The following is a 21,253-nucleotide window of genomic DNA, read 5'->3' on the forward strand; positions in this document are numbered from 1 at the left end:
AATAATTTCTAAAAATACTATTGGAAGAAAGAGTATATTTTTAACCAAGTAGATAAAGTTTAATATGTTACCTTTAGGACATCAGGGATTAATTATGTTGTATACATGAATTATTGATAGCACCAATAAGAGGGCAGAACCTCTGGGATGTTTTTGTTGCTTGTCAGGCCCAAACCATTTCACACGTTCTTGTGCTCACTCTGTTGTTTCAGTTTCTGGCCCTCTCAGACCTAGACGTAGCAGGCAACAAAGACTGCCCAGCTTCCACCTTCCTAGCTGCTTTCAAAGAAACACTGAAATTATTTTATAACACATTTATTGCTTCTCACTGTAGAAAAATAGATCCTAGGCAATAAAAATTTAAAAACATAGAAAAATTAAAGTTTAGAGAATCTTAGAGGATTTTTATGGTCCTTGTCCTGACTTGACCCCCCACCCCCACTCCCTTTAATGGGTTTCATTTTGAGGTATTTTTACATGTAAAGTGCCCAGATCTTAAGTGCTCAGTCCAATGAATTTTTGTAAGTGGATGCAGATCTAGATTTAGAATCTTTAGCACCCCAGAGCCTCTCAGCTCCCTTCCCAGATGGTATCCTTCCCCTCTACCTGGAAGTCACCACCATTCTGACTTCCATCACCATAATCGAGTTTGTCTGTGTTACTGTATTTCATAGAAATGAAATGGCATTTTGTGTCTGGCTTCTTTCATTCATTATTATGCCTGACTCTCTGCTGAGGTTTAAATGGAACCTACTTTGGACTTTGTCCTCTGCTCTTATTTCCGTGGGTAGATCTCAGAAGTTCTCTCCTTTCTTTTCGCCCTTTCCTTTTCGAAAACCTTGTGAGCTCCCTTACCCCATTAAGGTTGTATTGAGCAGGATAGCACCTAAGGCATTTCTTTGCTTCAAGTGGGCAGTCTTCATTTGGTAGGATGTTAGACCAGGAAACTTTCATCTCACTGAGGCAGCCTACCAGAGCAAATATCTTTAATCACCCCCTCATAACGTTTTCAGTAAAACAATCAAGAAAACACTTTGCTTCTAGTAGGGGCATTTATTTTGAAGGTAAATGGAAATGTGAAATAACGTTAACTTGTTTTAAGCTACACATGTGGTAAATGGCAAAACAGGTCTGTCTGATTGATGCCAAAACCCATATTCTTTGTTACACCCATTTATATTATAAAAGGCCAGTGGCGGTAACGCCGGAACGACCAAACCACCAGTCACCAGGAGGTGCATGGAGCACCTCTAGGTCCCTCTCTCCGGCCTGCGAGCCGCTCGCGGAGGTGGGGCAGGGCTCCCGCAGCACAGAGGGGCTTGCGGCTGCGAGCTACTCATGCATGGCGGGTCTGGAGTCCCACCGGCACAGCGGGTCTGGGTCTTGCATGACTTTTCGTGCTGGGCCTCTAGTGGAAAAGATTAGTATGTTTCAGATTGACCACTTTTGCTGCTTATTAGGACTTGTAGTTGGGTTAAAATGAAAAGTAAACCTAATAGTGTTAGTATGACTAGACAATTAATTCTGAAGTTTTGTTTTCTTCTTTTTAAGTTTAATACTGTGGGTAACTGAGAGACACTGACCCACAAAGGAAATATTTTAAGAAGTTGACAGATGAGTTCCATCTTGGTTAACTGGTTGTGAGGTTGCTTTCAGGACTCTTAAGTGTCTGTGTTCCATGAAACAGATAAATCTGGGGCTCTGCAGTTCAATTCTAAGTTTAAAACCGTATATGCTCTTTAATGCCTTTTTTTCCTGAAGACTTATAATCTGTGTTCTTATGAGAAGGTATATTCATGCCACTCTCCTGCACTGCAAGGTCATCTGCAGGGAACACTCTTAACACCAAAGTTAAGAGCTCACTGGCTTTGACACACAGGAATGGATTTGAGTCCTTAAAGTTTTGGGCATAAAACTTGCATTAATTCTCAAGGATTCCATAAATGGTAGCTGCTGCTACAAAAATAATAATCATTATTATTACTTATCTCCCCAGTGCAAACTTTTTCTCTACAACAGCAATTTTCAACCAGTTTGCTACAAGAATTTTTAAAACATGCAATACCTGACTATTTAAGTCAGGGACCCTGACCTCCCTTAGATTGTCAAATAAAAAAATGACAACAGCCTATACAACAATAAACATCTGGTGTGAATGAATCAAAATTATATATTTTTTTTTTTGCGGGGGGGGGGGAGGTCAGATCTCTATGTAAATTCTGGGGATTTTTTTTAAAGGTGCTTATTTTATCTTATTGGCATTTTTTGCAATAAAACATAAATTGCTCTTTTGTTTCCATATATTTCCAGTAAAGAAAAAAGTGAAAGTTAATAGGTTTCTAACAGGTTTGCATCATTAACTATGAAAACAGAATTGATCCTGTAATGTTGTAGTCAACGAGGATTGATTTGGAGCACCCCCATGTTGTTCCGTTCTGTGGGAGACCAGCCAGTTCAGACATCCCGGGGCCCTGGGTAGCGTTCACAGGAGGGGAGGCCCAGCCACTGGAATATGCGTTCTAATGAGAGGTGTGCTGGTGCTGCTTCCGGTACTCCTCTATTCAACACGTATTTCTGCCTCTTTCTAGCATCTATTCGCCATGAATCACGTGTAATTTGAGACCTCTAAAATAATTTTAGTTGATTAGCCTACTGTTTTTTTCTTGGGCTGTTGCAGTTGCAGCACCAGGACAGAAACACTCTGACTATTGAGTAAGGTCCAGCCGGGAAGAGACTGCTTTCAGGTTTTGGGTTGTGTGTGTGTAGAATTCAGGGATCCAGAATAAGAGCTCTCATCTTGACAGCCTCAGAATATATCCTAAGAGTTGGCTAAATTCTTCCACATTATCATGCCCCAAATGCAAGGGAGGAAAATAGTCATTTATATAATACAGATGGCAGCGTAAAAATATTAGTTCTCTTAGCAGCTCTGTCAGTGTTCTTTGATGGTAGCCAAACTGGTGCTGGGCAAGCCACAAAATCTAGACTTCAGTCTGCCACTTATAGTTGGTCTTTGGCACAATTCATGTAAGCAGTTGTTATAACATTCTGCAGTTTTGCAAGATATAGTGGAAACATTGATTATTGTAATCTAAGTTGACTCAAAAGTTCTACTCAATCCAACTATAGAGAGCTGTATTCCAAGAGCCCATAAATTGGTTATTTGGAACATAAACTATATTTTCCCACAGGAACAACATATGTTATGTGGATGGAGTTTCCTAAGACCAATGCATAAAAGCCTATTTAACTCATACTGTGATTTAACTCATAAATATTAATATTGCTAAAACTTTTTGGGTGTTAGAACTGAGCAGCCCTTATTCACAGGAGAGGGGAAAAAAGTATTCTCTTGTCTTTTCAGGGTCTTGGGTTGACCCTAGGCAGACTATGAATTTTTAACATCTTCTAATTCCTTTCTACATACATTTTAACTCCATTTGATTGATCTCTAGGGCTCTATTTCTTAACCTTTTTTGACCTTTACCCTTACCATACTTTAACCCTCTATCTTCCAGATAGCCTCATCAGCCAAGATTTTGGAGCACTGTTCTTTTTGTGGTTTTTATTGTGAAAATAGATACGTTGGATATACTTCTTTTAGCTGCTACATCTTGCCAATCACTGCTTCTGAGCCTGAATCGGTTTTTCTATGAAAGGAATCTTCCCATGTGGTTCCAGGTGCTTATTATCCTAGAAGAACCTCTTGGTGGTGACATTCCAAGGAGTGTAGAGATTCAGTTCCAACAAAGGAGTTATCTCACAGGTTAAAGCAGATGTCTTCTAAAGTAACAGAACAAACAAAGCAAACAAACTCTTAGACACAGGCAATAGTATGGTGGTTACCAGAGGGGAAGGGAGTTGGAGGGGGCTGAAGAGAGTAAAGAGGGATCAGTGGTGACAGAAGGAGACTATACTTTGGATGATGAGACACAGTGCAATATACAGATAATGTATTATAGAATTACATACTTGAAACATATATAATGGTATTAACCAATATTACCCAGTAAATTTAATTTAAATAAATAATAAATATTAGCTGCTGTTTTAAAAAACTGATCTGTTTTAGAATTATGTCTCTGAGGTCATCTTGCCTATTTCTCTTTTTCAAGATAACATCTAAAATTACGTATATCCTATTCTGACAGCTTATAAGGAACATCCAGTAAATAAATGCCTTTTTCCCCACTTTCGGAAAATGTTCACAATTGTGGCAATGGCAGATGCTGTGCTAGCTCTCTGGATAAGTTACTATTCATAATTTAAAACTAATAAATATACAGCTCATTTCCAGCAATTACTACCCAGAGTCTATAATAGAAGCAACCCAGAATTTATCATGCCTGCATGTGTCTTTCACCTAATCTCCTGTTACACATTTAGCAGGAACAGGTAACTTTATTTTGCTTGTTGCTTTATCCTTCGCAAATAGAGTAGTGTCTAGCAGGGTGGTGCTTAGTGGAGACTTTTTGAGTAATCCTTTAAGAGCTTTCTTGGCGGTATGTCCACTTTTAAGGATATATTTTTATAGCTGTGTTGAAATTATTAGTGTCTTTTTTGTTAAGTTCTTAAATTGTATGTGTTTGGCTTTTGAATGTTCAGGAAGAGTATGATACTCTCTCTCCCCACCTCCCCACAAACAAACAAACAAAAAAACTAAGATTATGTGAACCTAGTGATAGCCCTTTGGTGGGGAAGAAGACATGAAGCTTCATTTCCTGTTGAAATTAGGGGAAAGGAAGTACCTTTGCTGAAACCCGTGGCATCTTCAACTCTGTTCATATCTGGAGAGAACATAGGGTATCAGCCAGGCTAGAGGAAAAGGGGACCTATTGAATTTTTGTCCCATTATCTTTTGTTCTCCTCTCAGAATAAATATCAACACACAGAGGCCGTTCCTTGCACTGTATCTCCTTGTGAGGCTAACAGAAGGCAGACCTAATAAAGCTGTTACCTGAGCTGTAAGATTTTAATTAGAAACATAGAATGCTAGACTGGGAGGAACTCGATCTTCTGGTCACCTCATGTCTCTAATGAGGACAGTTGAGTTGAGATAGATCAGAACTTTGGCAGAGAGCCTAACGGTAATGAACTCTGACTCAGATTCACCGGTTGAATCCTTGCCCTGCCACTTACTAACCATGTGTCCTTGGGCAAGTTACTCAACCTCTCTGTATCTCAGTTTCCTCGCCTATAAATTAGGGATAATGATGGTACCTGCTTCATAGCATTGTTAAGATGATTAAATGTGCTCTGGTGAGCTTACCTGTGTTATCTCCTGTAATATTGCCATAATCCTATGAGTAGGGATGTTGTCTTTATGTTACAGTAAGAATGGAGAGTCTGAGGCTTAGAGAAATGAAGTAACTTAAGTTCTATGCAGTCCAGATGCCGACAAAAATCTTCTACTTGCTGCCTTTGCAGGAGGAGTACAGGCATTCAGCGTGAAAGGGCCTGGTGTGCGGAGGACAGTAAGAAGTTGTGTGGCTGGAGCACAGGGGTGAATGGTGGGGAGTAGGTAGAAAGCAGTGCACGTGGGGAGCTGGAGAAGCAGCTACTTTATAAGGGGCCTTGCAGGCCTGGGAAGAGAAATGAAGAGCCAAGCACCGATCTTCTGTCAGCCGAAGGACATGACTAGCTCTGTCTTTCCGGGACCATAACTCGGGTGGGATTACAGAACTGGACAGAGGCAGCAGGAGTACTAGCCAAGCTGCTGTTGTAGGAGCCTAGTCCTGTGGTCTCCAAACTTGATTTATTACATACACTTTTCAACCATTTTTAATCTGTGCCCGTAATATAAATTCATATATTTCTAAATTATCTATGTGTAATCCAATCCCCAAGCTAAATATGTGCTGGTAAAACTTCCTTTCATATTTTCGAAGATTTAAAGTAAATATATAAATATTCTAATATTTTCTTCTTGCCTGTCAGCAGATTGTGTTGTGCACCTCAGTTGGGAAACCACAGGTGTAGGGTGAAGTCGAGGAGGGATGGCAGGGGCAGAGGACTTGGAAGAAGGGATGGCGGAAGGATCAGCAAGCAGCATTTGGTGGCTGATTAGATGGGTGAGGTGAGGGAGGTGTACGAGAAGGGAGACGAGGATAAAGGCAGAGCTCTAGCTTGGGAGTTGTGGAAAATGATTACCACCGCTAATAAGGCAGTGAGTATCAGAGAAGGAACAGGATTTTAGGAATATAATGATACACTTAAGGTTCCATGTGGCTTTCTGCCTGAAGATGTTATTATACCATTTTCGTGTAGCAATTTTTAGAAATTGGAAATTAGGAAAGTTTCAAGAAGAAAAACCATTTAATTCATTATAGATAGTTAACAGGAAGATAATCAGTTTTGTAGATCATTCAACTCACATGTAACTTTCAGTTCTGGGAAAGTCCCTAGCCTAGTGATGTAATAAGAAACAGAACACAGATTATAACTGTGGCCAAGATGATTTTTCTCACATGACAATAGGGTGAAACCTTGTTTGCTACTGACAAAGTCACACCCCTGCTCTGCTGATGGCAGAAAGGCTTTTAAAGGCATGGGGCCCCTGGTCTTGGGCCGCTTCTGCACACCGGGAGGGCTCTGTTATTACCAACAGTCATCTCCATGGAGGCATCCCGTGCTCTGTCTACTTTCTTCTGTATTTCCTTTGCAAGGCTTGCTGTTTGGATAGCAAAGCAAGGTCCAGCTGTATTTTTGGTATTACAGGCCTCATTCTCACCCGTGTTCTACTGTGGACCAGTCTATTTGGTCTAGCCTAGCTCAGATAGAGAGCGGCAAACTCAGACTCTAATCAGGTTAATGATGCTTTGCATCTTCCTGAGAGAAATTCATATCCTCTCCCCCCCTCCCCCCCACCCCCACAGGAGATTTGTTTAAGCAATATAGTATAAGTGTTGAATCTAAGACAATCCGCAAATCTTTGTGGTATGTGAAGAAACCCAACTTAATGCTAAGACTTGATTATTTCCAAGAAACTCCGCATAATCTGTAGGGACACGCATAACAGTAGTGATGGAGAAACTATGTGCTTCTCTAGGTTTCCCAATAGTATGGCCTTATTTTTCAAAGCAGTGATTTCCCAGCCAGAGATATAGCCACATTCAAATGTAAGCACACATCTTTGTTCCCAGGACTAACATAGAAGCTCTTTAAATCGCCCACCAAATACACTATGAGTGTGCCTGAAGGGTCTACTTTCTAAGCATGTACTATACTTCATTAATAATGATAAAACATCCCTAGTACTCAGATTCTGAATGTTAGACTGTGTTCTATATCCTAAACTAAAGCAACTTATCAAAATTGTGACTAATGTAATTATGGTGCAAATGCCATCTTTCAGAATATGTATGAAAATAATACATTTCACTAGATCATGTGCTTAATATTTTCGCAGGGGGGATTGGGTTTGCATTAAGTCAGAATTTGTTTAAATGGGACTATTGTATTTATACAAGCATGTTACTGACTTTACAGCTTGGCATCTCACGGAGATAATGACACATTTTGGTGGGTTTGAATTTCCAAAATCCTTTGCCAGATAGGAAAGGAAGAAATTACATATAGATTTTACAGCTTTTCATGAATAAGACCATTTTCTTTTTGGTCAAAATATGAAGAAAACATGTTAGGTAGAGTTGTTTTTAGATTTCTCATGCTTCCAGTAGCAAAAATACAAATTGTGCTAAGAAAGTCCTTTTCTACAGGCATTTTCAAGGCAAAATCCTGAGCAAATTACTTTTTCATGGTGGGCTGAAGGGAAAAGACAGTGTGTTATAAACTTGTGTTTTTCCCTGCATACATATTATTCATGATGTTTAGTAAAAGTAATGTTTCTGCTAAGAGCTAGCGAAGATTATTCCACATACTAAAATTTCCAATTACATTGGTTGGACAGTTAGAGAACATAGAGAACCCTGTATTACAATCTCTTGTAATTCTGCTGTATGACTTACACATATTACGCCATTCATTTACATTTTGCAATACATAATAATGTATTTGTTTTCAGGACTACAGCACTACTTTATTCAGAATGCAGTTTTCTAGACCCAGATATCATCCTTTTATATTCCGTGGTGTGGCAGATTACTGGTGCATTGAAGCTTTTCTTTATAAGAAATGTACTGCAGAAGGGTGTTAGAAATAGCTTTGCCATAAAGGAAGCTCTGTGGTGGAAGCAAAGGGGCCATAGTGGATAAATTGTGCAAACGGCTGCTTGTTTGGAAATCAAATTTAATTGAAAAGAGCTTTCAATCACTAGTTAATATAACTGCTTTAAATTTACAGACAGTGGGAGTAGCTCACCGTTACCCAAGTATGCTTCATCTCCCAAACCAAACAACAGCTACATGTTCAAACGGGAGCCCCCCGAGGGATGTGAGCGAGTGAAGGTCTTTGAGGAAATGGCGTAAGTAATGTCTTTTCTATCAGCTGGGATCTGCAAAGCTGTAAAGCTTTTTACTGAGACCAGTTGATTATAGATGAATCAACTACTCCATCCAGCTGATAATGTGTTTCAGAATTATGAAAGGAGAATCGAATAGGCAAAAGAGAGCTTAAAAAAATGAGAAGTGGAGGCTGTATGCTGGGAATATGTAAGCGAATATAAAAGGAACTTGGAAACTCATCCTTACTAGCTAAAAGATCTATTTTTAGTCATTCAGAATGTTCCCTTCCAAGGCTGTGTGGAAGTAGGTGGCTAACACAGAGACTTTGAGCAGTAGAGTTAGTGTTAGTACCACGCATGGTGCATCTAATGGCAGTAGCCACCAGCCAGAGGAAGCCAGTCTCCTTCCCTGTGGACACATGTACCATGTATAGTCACTGGACTTTCTGTTTACAGATTTTTTCTTTCTGAAATTTCAATATGTACACATTAAAAATTAAAGAAAAGAAGTTCATACTGAAACTACTTGGCAGAATAGCTAAAACAAAAACCCAACAACCTGTGTGGCTCTTGGGCAAAAATGTACAACAATCCCTGTGCCCAGTGCAGGTGTGTGGCGGAGGCCGCTGCGCCCTTGCATGTAGCAGGGACAACCCGGCCTGTAGGGGAGGATGGCTTAGGTTCTGGGCGTGGGAGGAGAGGAAGGGCTCGCAGACCCTGCTTTGTTGGGCTGACTGGCTCTTTGAGAAGCTGCTGAAACTTTATTTTTCTGATCTGTGTTAGCAGAAAGTATGTATAGAGATGCACAAAGAGGAGGAAACGGTGGGGTAATCCTCTCCCAGTATACTTTTTCTTAAAAGAAAGAGCTTTCCAACTGAGCATGTTCTTCAGCTATAATGTGAGAGGTATTTCCACGTCACTAAATGCTTGAAAGCAAACTAATGAACTCTGGGAAGATTTGTCCGCCCAAATATCACTTCCGTGCTGTGTGCATCAGGATCTGCCAGCTGACTTTGCTATGGAAGATGTTTACCCCTCTACACTTATCTCATCCCCTGCCATTCACATTTTAGCTGTTTTAGAGACTCCAATTAGAAAGTGCTTAACTTTTTCGTGATTGTAAGTAAACCTCATTTTGTTTTATGGTTTTAGGTCTCGTCAGCCTCTCTCAGCCCCTCTCTTTTCATGTCCTGACAAAAACAAGGTTAATTTCATCCCAACGGGATCAGCTTTCTGTCCTGTAAAACTCCTGGGCCCTCTCTTACCCGCCTCTGACCTGATGCTCAAGAACTCTCCCAGCTCTGCCCAGAACCCAGGCCTGGCCACCCTGACCGTGGAGCAGCTCTCCTCCCGGGTCTCCTTCACGTCTCTCTCTGATGACACCAGCACGGGCTCCACGGAGGCCTCCTCCGTCCCGCAGCCATCCCCGCAGCCCCCGCAGCTCCTGCAGGACCTGCAGGGTGAGGAGCACGTCTCTGCGCAGAATTACGTGGTCATCTAATGCAGCAGGGGCTGGCCCTACCGGACCTTCCACAGATTAGGAACCAGGTCTCAGACGTCTACCTGCATGGAGTGACAAACTTTCTGAATGCCACCACCGACAACAAGCTACTTAGCAGCATCGTAAAGTATCTCTTAACACTGATCTTGGCAGGGATGGAACTCCTCTTCAGCAGTTTTTGTGGAAAGCAGCAATGCTTGCAAAATGTGTGTGTCACTGAGCATATTAAGTGGAGACTATGCATTTCATAGTATGTTTGACAGATTAGTACTGTGTCCTGTGTTTTGTTCCAAATTCTTCAGTATAAATAAGCTCTATATCAAAAAGTTGCCTGTCTAAATAGAAAATGTCTTGCTGTGTTTTGTCCTATGGAAAATACTGTACTTCAGAATTATGTTTACGATCGATCCAGGTGTTTGTTTCTAACTTCGGTAATACATACAATGCAAAAAATAAAATAAATAATGGCCACAACAGTTGCACAGTGCCCACCCTATGGCCTAGCTTCAGGTACTTCAGTTGAAGTCTAAACTCAGGTAACTTGGAATGTATATCATATTGGGATATTAACTATTTCACAGCTAAAAAGCTAAAGAGGGAACATCACTCTTTGCCTTTCCTTGTTTTACGCATTTCCCTTTCCTCATTACATTCCACTTCCTTAGAATAAGAATTGCATTCAGTCCTAGGAGAACGGTCATCCTGGACCTGGGGGAAATGAGGACCAGCAAACCCAGGGTGTCTGACATCACTCTTGTCATGTGGTTACCAGGAAAACAGCTGTTGCATTCACGGTCACAACGTGTGTAAACATGGCTTTTTTTTTTTTTTAACAAGTTCAGGTGTTGCTCAGTTAATGACTGTTCAGTGTCGCATATAAAGTGTCCAGTACCATGCTGTGCACAAACATTCCACATTGTGTGTGATGGAATTTAAAGGCAAGAATGTCTAGGTTTAAATTCAAAAGAGTGAAGTTTCACAGGGAGTGGTTGAGATTTGTTTGTTTATGTTGGCCATCAAGGTCATGAAATGCTACTGTTTTATCTAAAGGCATGTTAATGTCTAGTTTCCCTTTTGGAAAGTCTTTAATTCGCAGGTTTAAAAAGGACACGTTTGGGGTTATTGTCTTCCTCAAGCAGTTCAGGTGCATGAGTGACATTCATGTAGAGAGGGAATGTGTAGGTCTCAGAATTAATGCCACAGGAGTTAGAGGTTAGTTGGTGACTTACAAAAGCAGTAGTTTGGCGCTGTATCATTTAAAGCCTCTCTCAATAGTATCATGAATAGTTCTGTTGATATTTTGGTCATGCAAAGACCCAAGTAAATAGCCTTGACCTTGCAGACTTGACTTGACTTCTCGGCGCAATGTGAACAGGGCCCCCGATGCTCCCAACTGCTCAGGGGAAGAGCCGGCTTTCAGACATTGTTTTCTGCCGCACAAAGAGAGGATCCAAAAGCAAAGGGAAGTTTTTGTATTTTCATTGCATTGCTTTTAGTTTAATAAAACATAGAGTTGTTTCCATCTGCACCTTAATAGGGCACAGTTTTCTTAAGAATTAGGGGAACAAGATGTCTACAGCTACCGGAACGTTGCAGTTCCCTTCAGTCATTCCTAGGTTGTTATTTTCTAAGGAGGTTTGAGAAGGAAGAGACGGTAGAGATGAAAGCAACACCATTGATTTTTATTTTAAAGAAATGGCATCTATGTGTACGTGTTTGTGTGTGTATGTATTCTGTGTATTATTTTGTCATGATTCCAATTTTCTTCTTTCCACCAAAGTTTGCAGTAATATTCTCTCCTGAAGGCGCATTCTGGCTCCTTTAAATTAGTCAGTGTTACGTTGTAGGAGACTGTCACGGGAAAGGATTCAGTTTACTTTTGCCGTTTTCACAGGGGAACCTTTTTAAACAATCTCTTCAGCTGCAGACACCTTTAACCCTAATAATCTCAGGCCTTGATGAAAATACTATATTTTGTAGAATATGGTTAAAGGGAGAAAATTATTAGTTCTGTAAGATAAATATGAGCTCCATTAACTTCTGATACCTGGTTTAGCATTACCCATGTGTTGATCTTAATGCTCTGCTTTTGTCCAAATAAGATGCAATAGTATCAATATCAATTTCCAAAAGATGGACTGAAGATGCTTTCCTGGTGATGAAATCTGATGTACGATATTTATAGTGATATGTGCTTTTATTTTCTCATGATAAACTGATTATTAATTGTGTTGTACATTTATTCTTAGCCTATATGAACGTTTTGAACCAAATGTGTTAAAGCTTATGCTTTGCCATATAAATTTCCCGGAAGTTGTTGAGCTCAAATGTATCCTACATCCAGCTGTAGAAAATGGTCAGAAACTGTTTAAATTTTGTACATAGTTGTACTGTTTAATTCTAGCCACTGCGCTGAACAGTATTGGAGTTACCATCATTATGGCTTTACACAAGGAAATGTGTGGCTTTTGTTTTGTATTTTTTCAGTATAGAAGTTCCTGTGTCTTATTTAAATAAAGTTATTAGTAAAAGTGACACAGTTCACATCCATCTTTGGAAAGACTGGAAGGCTGGCATCTCAACCGTCACAGGAATTTGGTGCAGGGTGGTGGCCATCTGCGGTACTCACCGGTTCCCGACCTGCGTCTCTGGGGCTGAGGGAATCTAACTGGATCAGGTTTCCACAGCCTGCTTTCCTCCTGACATTTAATTTACACACTTTCCATCACAAGGTAAGAAGCTAGATGTCTAAAGTTCCAAGTCTCTGTAATGCCCCCAGCTCTGAGCACCTGAAATAGAGAAAACATTGTTCCCATGTTATTATTTTATACCTAAGAACTGTTGGTGGTAACAGGTTATTGTCTTAAGTTTGGTGGAATCACCTCAAAAAAAGTTGCCTATTTCTTGCAATGAAAGCTATAGTTTAAAAAACATGTTTATTTTCTACTCTTTTTGTTTATGTTTAGATTCAGGATAAGAGGGAGAAAAGCTTTACAGAACAATGGAGTGTGGATGTTACCTCCCGCTACCCAAATGGGCTCATGATAGATCCTGTGTCCTGAAAGCAAAAACAAACCACATTGAGAAGCAGTTTACCAGCAGAGGGCTCATATTCAAAAGCACATCTTACCCAAGAGATAAGATTTCACCTTTAAAACAAACTTTAAAGTGGCTTAGTGTCTGTGCTTTTGCCTGAAAAAAGGTAAAACACAAAATTTTAATGGTGAAGTTTGTCAGCTATCTTGAGGATGAGTCATAATTCAGACAGGGAATTATGTACCTTATGCAACTTAAAAATTCCATTGCAAGTGAATTCGAAGGAAAAGTAGAATTCTCAGCCCTATCTCTGCTTAACTCTATCAAATAACAAGCTTAATATATAAACATCCCTGAGAAACAAGCAGTATGTCAGTATTTGCAAAATCAAGACTTGAAAAACAAAGGGAGGAAATTAGGCCTGAGTTCGAATATATGTTTAACCTTATACTAGCTAGAAATAGCCACTGAAAGTTTATGAATATTGCAAAATAAGTGCTTATCCCCATCCATGCCCCACCCCTCAGGGTGAGGCCCCTTCTCAGTGTGAAGTTTCCTGTCCACGCTTGTTCCCTACAGCTTCTGCCTTCTCCCCCATCTTCGTGCTCAGGGCTCTGGAGCTGCAGGACTTTGTGAAGTTGGATCCCTTCATTCACAGCAGGAGTCAACATCCGAATGCTGTAGTCTAGCCCCACAGTTCCTCTCAGACTTGCCTCATCTCAACTTCAGTAAGTGGGATGGAGACACTATCTTGTCCCCTGTTGCACCAAATCAGCTCACCTCCTTACTATACTCCATGCCTATTTCCCAGAAGACAGACGGGAATTCCAAGTACTGGAGTTTTCCCCACCTAAATGAGCCTTTTCCTTCCTACTGTCTCCCCACTGAATTTCAAGCTGCAGAGGCACGGTGGCTTCAGATCAGACAGCCAACCAGGTGGATGAATTTCTTTGGAAATAGGATTCTGATGGCAAGGAAAGAAAACTAAGTATGCTAGACTTCAGTACCTCTCTAAGCCATAGACCAGGGAGGGGTCAACCAGCTACTGCACATGGGCCAAATCCACCCCATGCTTGCTTTTGTAAGTAAAATTTTACTGGACCAAAGCCACCCACACTCATTTGCTTACGTAGTGAGTAGTAAAGTCTTAAGGGGGTCAAAAGTTAGAAGCGGGTTTCTGACAGTCTGCTCCCCAAACCCCCACATTGTTCACGGATCAGGGGTATTGCCTGTGGCTACCTTGCTGCACAATGGCAGAGTTTCAGAGTTGTAGCAGAGACAGTCTGGCCCTTTACAGAAGAACAACTGCTGACTTCCGCTATGGACCAAAGAGCAAACTAGAGGTAGTGACATGTGCTGTACGTGTGGTTGTCTGTGAAATATGTTTACAGACTCTTTGACCCACCTCCCTTCAAGAGGTAGAGCTTGGTTTTCCTCCCCTTAAGTGTGGGCTGGATTTGCTCATGTATTAGAATACCACAAAGTGCTAGACTGGCCCTTCCAAGATAGGGCTATAAAAAGACAGGCTTCTGTCTTGGGGTGTGCACTTTCTTGGATCACTTGCTGGGGCGGAGCTGTTAGGAGTATTCTCAGGAAGTCTATGGAGAGACCCATGGCAAGTAGTGGAGTCCTCTGGCCAGCAGCTAGCAAGGAACTGAGGCCCGTTGCCAGCAACCATGGAATTGAGCTTGGAAACAGGTCCTCAGCCCCAGCTGAACCACTCCTGGGTTCCTGACCCTCAGAAACTGTGAAACAACCAATGTTTTGGGGTACTTTGCTACACATGGTCAAAGAACTAATACAATACAGCAGCTCCTCTCCATGTCACCCCCTACCACCACACACATACTTATACTCAGTACTGACACCTAAAGTCTTTAGATCGCATTCTATCTTCTGGTTCCATAAAATAAAGCTTGCCTTTTTTAGAATGGACACTTCTTGAAAGAAGCCCTTGGGACTCAATCCATAACAAAGCTTTCTCATGCAAAATTTTGTTATTGGAGCAAGTCACATGGTATTAAATCCACTGTATGTGCCTAAACGTTGTCTAATACTACTAGTAAACTACCTTACCTGAGACAAACCAACAGTGAGGAGTGTGGGGGGATTAAACCCTTACAGAAAAGGATTCCCTATGGAAAATGAGGCAAGAAGGGATGGGGTAGGTGATCAGGTTTTCAAGCTGGGAAAAAAGAAAAAGCAGACTCTCAAAAAAAAAAAAATATTTCCACCTCAAAGGTCTTTGTTTTTTCCCCTTAAGAGGAGGCTGGTAGCCACTGGTTCTAATCCAGCCCATTCCATTCCATGGGCATTTGCATCTCTCAAGAGGAGATAAAAAATAAATATTTCAATGGTTCCAGATTAGTTTGGTGATGGCCCCTCTCATTCAAAACAGCCATTTTCTTAACCCTAAGAATTTGAACAATTAGATCATTTTTCCTCCCAAAGATTTTCGGATAACAAGAAATGGGTTTCCTTTCACATGACAAATTCTACTCAAGTCTTGGCATCAGTCTGAAGCATGACTTTGATGACATTCCTTTAGCCAAAATTGGGTATGGCCCTGCAGGCAATGGATGTTATTTCAAACCACTGTCTGGAAGCAAGCTGGATAAAAGGTGGATGTAGGGCTCCACCTGGACCTGCCAAATGGGGAGAAGGGTTCACTCTGGAAAGGCAAACCTTTCTCAGGTTTTCTATTCCACTTTGTGAAGGAAAAGGGTTATACCCAAGGGACGGCAGTTAACAAAGGACACTGCTCACGGGCTGCAATAAACAGACTGCCATTTTTCATATGGGCTGAAATCAAGGCAACAGGTTCATCATAACTCACTCTTCATTCAGCTATGTCTGACAAACACCTGGTGTGGTCTCCCTGCTTCCCTTCCAAGACCGTGGCAGCAGGACCTGTGAGGAGATAATAAAGACTTGGTGGGAAGAGGCTCCAGACGGTTACACCTGGGGAATAGGGTCTGTGGGTGGAGGAGAAAGTGCTGAGACAAGCTTTCACAATAATTTGAAGTATTTTACTTTTTCTTACATTGAGCATGTATTATTTTTGTAATGTTTTGTAAAAGAAGCAACATGAGCTTCATTCTGCAATTATTGGCAGTCCCCTTCCCCCGCCGGCACTGGCTTCTTACCATCCATCCATCCACCATCCAGTTTGCAGCAGAAAGTGGGTATGACTGAACTGACTGCTTTCCATGTTTCTAATATAAAGACGAGGTGAAAAAAAAATAAAGACAAGGTGGAATTCAAGGGAAGTGATCAACAGGAAAATAAATGCTTAACTTCACTAGTCACCAAAACAATGCAAATTGAAATAATGTGTTGCCTTTAAACAGGCAAAGATTAAAAATAAGGAAAATGTTCAGTGCCAAGGGGGTGGTCAGGGAGGAGTCACTCCCGTACCTGCTATCAGAAGAGTAAGTTGGGACAGCCTGAGCAAGAACGTGGCAGCTCTTTCACCGAGTGACAAAAAGCAGGTCACAAACCAGTGTGATCCCCTGGTTTTGCAAAAATGCATACATAAGTGAGTAAAAAAAAAGACATGAAGAATGTACAGAAATGAATCATGATTATATCTGGTTACATGAGCTTAAAATCTCTGCCTCTAAGGTCCTCAAGGGCAGTGTGGCCCTAACGTCCTCCTGCTGCTGTCCACTGCCATTTGCACCTAACCTGGCCTGTGGGTGGGTCAGTCAGGGGCCACCACCTGGATACTCATGCAAGAGACCCTGATCCTCCCCAGACCTCCATGCCCTCCCTGCCCCCCAACTCCCCTTGCCCTGCCCACACCTACAAAGTGAGGCCAGAAGACCAGGACATGTCAGACCTCAGCCTGGACCCATTCTCGGTCTTCTCTGGGTAATTTGCCTTTAGCCGTGGACATGGTTTATGGGTGAGAAAAACCAGCCTGCTTGGCCCTGGGCTTCTCTCCCCTGGGCTCACAAGTGAAGCCCAAGATACAGAAGCCAGGGCTCCCCGGGGCTGGTGCCGAGGGCAGGTAACAGATGGGTGGCAGACTGCAGGGAGCAGGAGCTCAGGCTGGTGTGTGGTCAGGCTTTGTTCTCTCCCTGCTGGCTTCTTCCTCTCTGGCTGGAGCCAAGGATGGCAGCTCCCATTGGCAGGATAAAAATACCTCGCAGTTTGACGGCTGAGGCCCACGCATGGCCACCTGAGCCACTGAGGGCAAGGGCGGAGGAAACGGTACAGAATGGCCGTGACCGCACTGCAGGGAAAGGTGGCCGGAGGAAGCTCCTGCTCGCTTCCAGGTGGATGGTTCGGGCTTCCAGTGCTCACAGGAAGTTCCAGTGACATGGGTGCCGCTGCATCAGTGTGAAACCAACGATCAGCATGCATGTTTGACTTTTATTGTTCATCTATCCCTTGGAGGATTTATAGAAGCTCTAGATCATTTCCTTGGGAAAAATTCAGAGGTACATTTTCACACACACACACACACACACACACACACACACGATCTCAAAAGATGTACAGAACTCTGGGGCTAAGAAGTCCATAAATCCCTGGACAGGAATAGGGTTTATAACCCAGCTGCCCGAAATAGCCATGAACTTCTAGAAGAGAATGAAAGGAAGGGTGTGGATGTGCTGAGTGCTGTGCCAGTCCCGAAAATGCCTTCTCTTAGTGCTGGAGACGGGGGTGCCGTGGAGGATGCTCTACAATGTGGAACCAACAGAAATGCCAGCAAGGAGACACCTCAGACCGAAATAAATAAAAGAGCTCCCGGGAAGTGGCTGGAGAAGGAAGCTGGGAGCTGATGTATAGCCGGGCCTCTACTGATGAGGCATTATTTCTAAAGTCCATCGCCTCTACCCTGGCTTGCAGCGGGGCCCTGGGTGCAGGCCTCAGTCGGGTTCAGACATTTCCTGAGCACTTCTAATCCACTCTCTGCTCGGGCAAGTCATGAAGAAGTGGCCCATCCTAATGCCAAAGCCAGCACTTACCCAACATGAGGTGGGGCTCAGGGGCCATATCCCACCAGTAGAGCATCAGGCAATAGGAGCTGGGGGCTGGGGTTGGGGATGGAATGGAGGGGGGCATGCAGGAAGAGATTTGATAGAGAGACTATGGGGCCCAGAAGTCAACTGAGGTTCATTGTGTTCTCCAAGAAAACACTGGCTCAATGAATGTGGCCACGTGCTTGAGAACTCTAGAGCGAGCATTTGGGCATGTGGAGAAGAGTAGGGCTCTCTCTCATCAGTTTCCTATCAATTACTTATCAGAAGGCAGGACGTAGGTGTATATTTTGTATTAAGGCGAAGGACCCTATTTTCAGAGGAAAGTACAAAGAGGTGCAATGGATGAAAGTTCAGATGAGCCACAGGAGAGCAATGATACTCATGCTGACCTAGCAACTCGCCGCCTCCAGGGTCCGGCCATGACAGCCACCTCACCTTCTCCATCGCGTGTCTTGTCTAGACCTCTCTGCGTCAGCTTGCTCAGACTCTGCCATTACTCGAGGCTCCATGGTTTTATAGTCACCGTGCATTGCCTTTTTTCATTTGGATTTCTGCTCTTTTGTCATGGACACATTGTTTCATATCATCACCAGTTCACAATGGAAGGCGGGAGAAGCTGATAACTTCTTGACTCTTGTCTGGGTGGAAAGTTAGTTCTGCCAGGACTGCCCAGGGTGTGAGTTACTAGCTAAGACCCCGTCTCTCCTAGCAGAATGGGAACCAGGACTGCTTAGAAGGGGACATGGGTGTGACAGGTAGTTAGTACGTTCATGTGGAACTTTCTAATCTCCTGTAAGAAGACAGAACTGCCAATATTATAAGACCATTTTCTACTAAAAATAAAAACAACCCACACAACTTCCTTCTTTTTAAAAAAATATCTTTTATTGAGTTTTTACAGAGAGGAAGGGAGAGGGATAGAGAGAAACATCCATGAGAGAGAAACATCGATCAGCTGCCTCCTGCACACCCACTACTGGGGATGTGCCTGCAACCAAGGTACATGCCCTTGACCAGAATCGAACCTGGGATCCTTCAGTCCGCAGGCTGACGCTCTATCCACTGAGCCAAACCAGTTAGGGTGCAACTTCCTTCTTTAATCCATATCTATTTTCTTTCCTTTGGACAAACAAGATTTTACTTTATTTATTAATTCAATTGCAGTTTACATTTGATATTATTTTGTATTAGTTTCAGCTGTGCAGTGTAGTGGTTAGATAATCGTATCCTTTACACAGTGTTCCCCCTAGTATTTCCAATACTCACCTGGCACCATACTAGTAGTAATTATTACAATATTATTGACTTATATTTGCTACACTGTACTTTACAACACCATGACTTTTTTTTTTAAACACCAATCTGTACTTCTCAATCCCTTCACTTTTTTCACTCAGCCCCCCAAGCCCTCCTCCCCTCTGGCATCCATCAGTCTGTTCTCTGTATCTAGGAGTCTGTCTCTGCTGAATTTTAATATAAGGTTTTCAAAGTCAACTTTAAAGACCTAGAGCAGGGGTCCTCAAACTTTTTAAACAGGGGGCCAGTTCACTGTCCCTCAGACCGTTGGAGGGCCGGACTATAGTTTAAAAAAAAACTATGAACAAATTCCTATGTGCACTGCGGGCCCGGGACGAGTCGGCTGCTAAGCAGGACAGGCAGCGGCACCCAGTGGGCCAGATAAATGTCCTCGGTGGGTCGCATGTGGCCCGCAGGCCCTAGAGCCTTTTTAAGGCAGATGTAACAGTACTCATGGAATATTGTCTGCCCTGTCCCACTTCCCAGTCCCTTACAGTTTGGCATGCGACCATTTCTGGCCAATGGGCTGTGTACCACTCCTTGGATAATGCACAGCACAGCCCATGCACCACACTCCAGCTCCCCCTGGCCTTGCTGCGGTGACGGAGGCGCTCACACGTTTCATGAGATCAGCCATCAGCTGATGACGCTCCCTCAGCATCAGTCCCTGAGGGCTTGTGGGGTCCAGCCTCACGGACCCATGCTGGAAATAGAGCATTAGTGAGAAAGAAAGGAAATTTCCTTGTTCTAAGCCACTGAGATGTGGTGGTGGTTGTTGCTGAAGCATAACCTGGCCTATCCTGACTTTCCCACAGATGGAGGCTGGAAGACAGCCGTGGGGACACACCGGGAACAGGCATCTTCTTTTGAGGTTCACGCCTATAGACTCCTGAGTCTGCAGCCCAGGCTCTCTGCTTCTGCTGACGCCTCAGGGCTCTCCTCCTGTAGTGCTGCATCCCTCTGTAGAGGAGCCAGAATCCACTTTTTTCTTTTCGTTAAAGCCATACTTATTGAGGCATATAGTGACATTCATCCTTTTCAGTGCGTGGTTCTATGGATTTTGACAAATGCAACAGTGTAACCACCAACACAATTAATTTCCAGGAGCATTCCGACACCCCCAAAACTTTCTTGGGCCCCTTTGGAGTCAACCCCTCCCCCAGCCTCAGGCCGCGGAAACCACTGATGTGACACCTGTCATAGATTTGCCTTTTTCAAAATGGCATACAAGTGGAATCACACAGTATGTAGCCTTACAAACGAACAACCTTTTTACTTTGGAATGCTTTTCGGTGGACAGAAAAGTTGCAAAGATGGTACAAAACTCCTTACCCAGTTTCCCCAATGTTAACACCTTATATAGCTTTAGGACAGTGTCAAAAGGAAGACATTGGCATCAGTATGATACTATTAGTTAAACTATAGACTTTATTTGGGTTTCATTCATTTTTCCACTGATGTCTTTTTTTTTTTTCCAAGATCCAGTCCCAGATCCCACATGACATTTAGTTGTCCTGTCTCCTTAATTTCCCCATCGGTAGTGGTTTCTTAATCTTTTATTTATTTTTTTCATGACCTTGGTACTTTTGAAGGGTACTGGTCAAGTATATTGTAATTGTCTCTCAATTTTAGTTGGTTTTATATTTTTCTTATGACTAGATGGAGTTGTGAAATTTGGGAAAGAATACTACAGAGGTGAAGTTTCCTTCTTACTGTATCACAGCAGGGAGTACAGGACCCCAAGATGAAGGATCATGTTGTTTTGGGAATTAATCGTGTGTTCCCGTGCACTGCTACATAAGATCCCGTGGCATGCATGTACCACAGTTCGTTTATCCATTCGCTCAGTGAAGGATATTTAGGTTGTTTCCAGTTTGGGGAGATTATGAATAAAGCTGCTACAAACATCCACATCCACGCTTTTGTGGGAACGTAAATATTATTTCCCTGCAGGGTGAATTCCTAGGCGTGGGATTGCTGGGTTGTATGGTAACTGTGTGTTTAACTTTCTGTGAAACTGCCAAATTG

At 42.5% G+C, this 21,253-nt stretch overlaps 1 protein-coding gene across 5 annotated transcripts in view; it reads left to right on the top strand.

Moving 5' to 3' along the window:
• GLCCI1 (glucocorticoid induced 1) overlaps positions 1–12,437 on the top strand; it is an 83,631-nt gene extending 71,194 nt beyond the window's left edge. For all 5 annotated transcript variants that reach the window (XM_080666232.1, XM_080666233.1, XM_080666236.1 and 2 more), the window contains exons 7-8: positions 8,302–8,422; positions 9,554–12,437. In XM_080666232.1, coding sequence (XP_080522358.1) covers positions 8,302–8,422; positions 9,554–9,902 — 470 coding nt within the window. In that variant the 3' untranslated portion in view covers positions 9,903–12,437. The remainder of the gene's footprint in view (positions 1–8,301; positions 8,423–9,553) is intronic.
• Positions 12,438–21,253: the final 8,816 nt, after the last annotated feature.

This window comes from Plecotus auritus (genome assembly GCF_963455305.1).
Source record: "Plecotus auritus genome assembly, chromosome: 4".
NCBI classification, from domain to species: Eukaryota; Metazoa; Chordata; class Mammalia; order Chiroptera; family Vespertilionidae; genus Plecotus; species Plecotus auritus.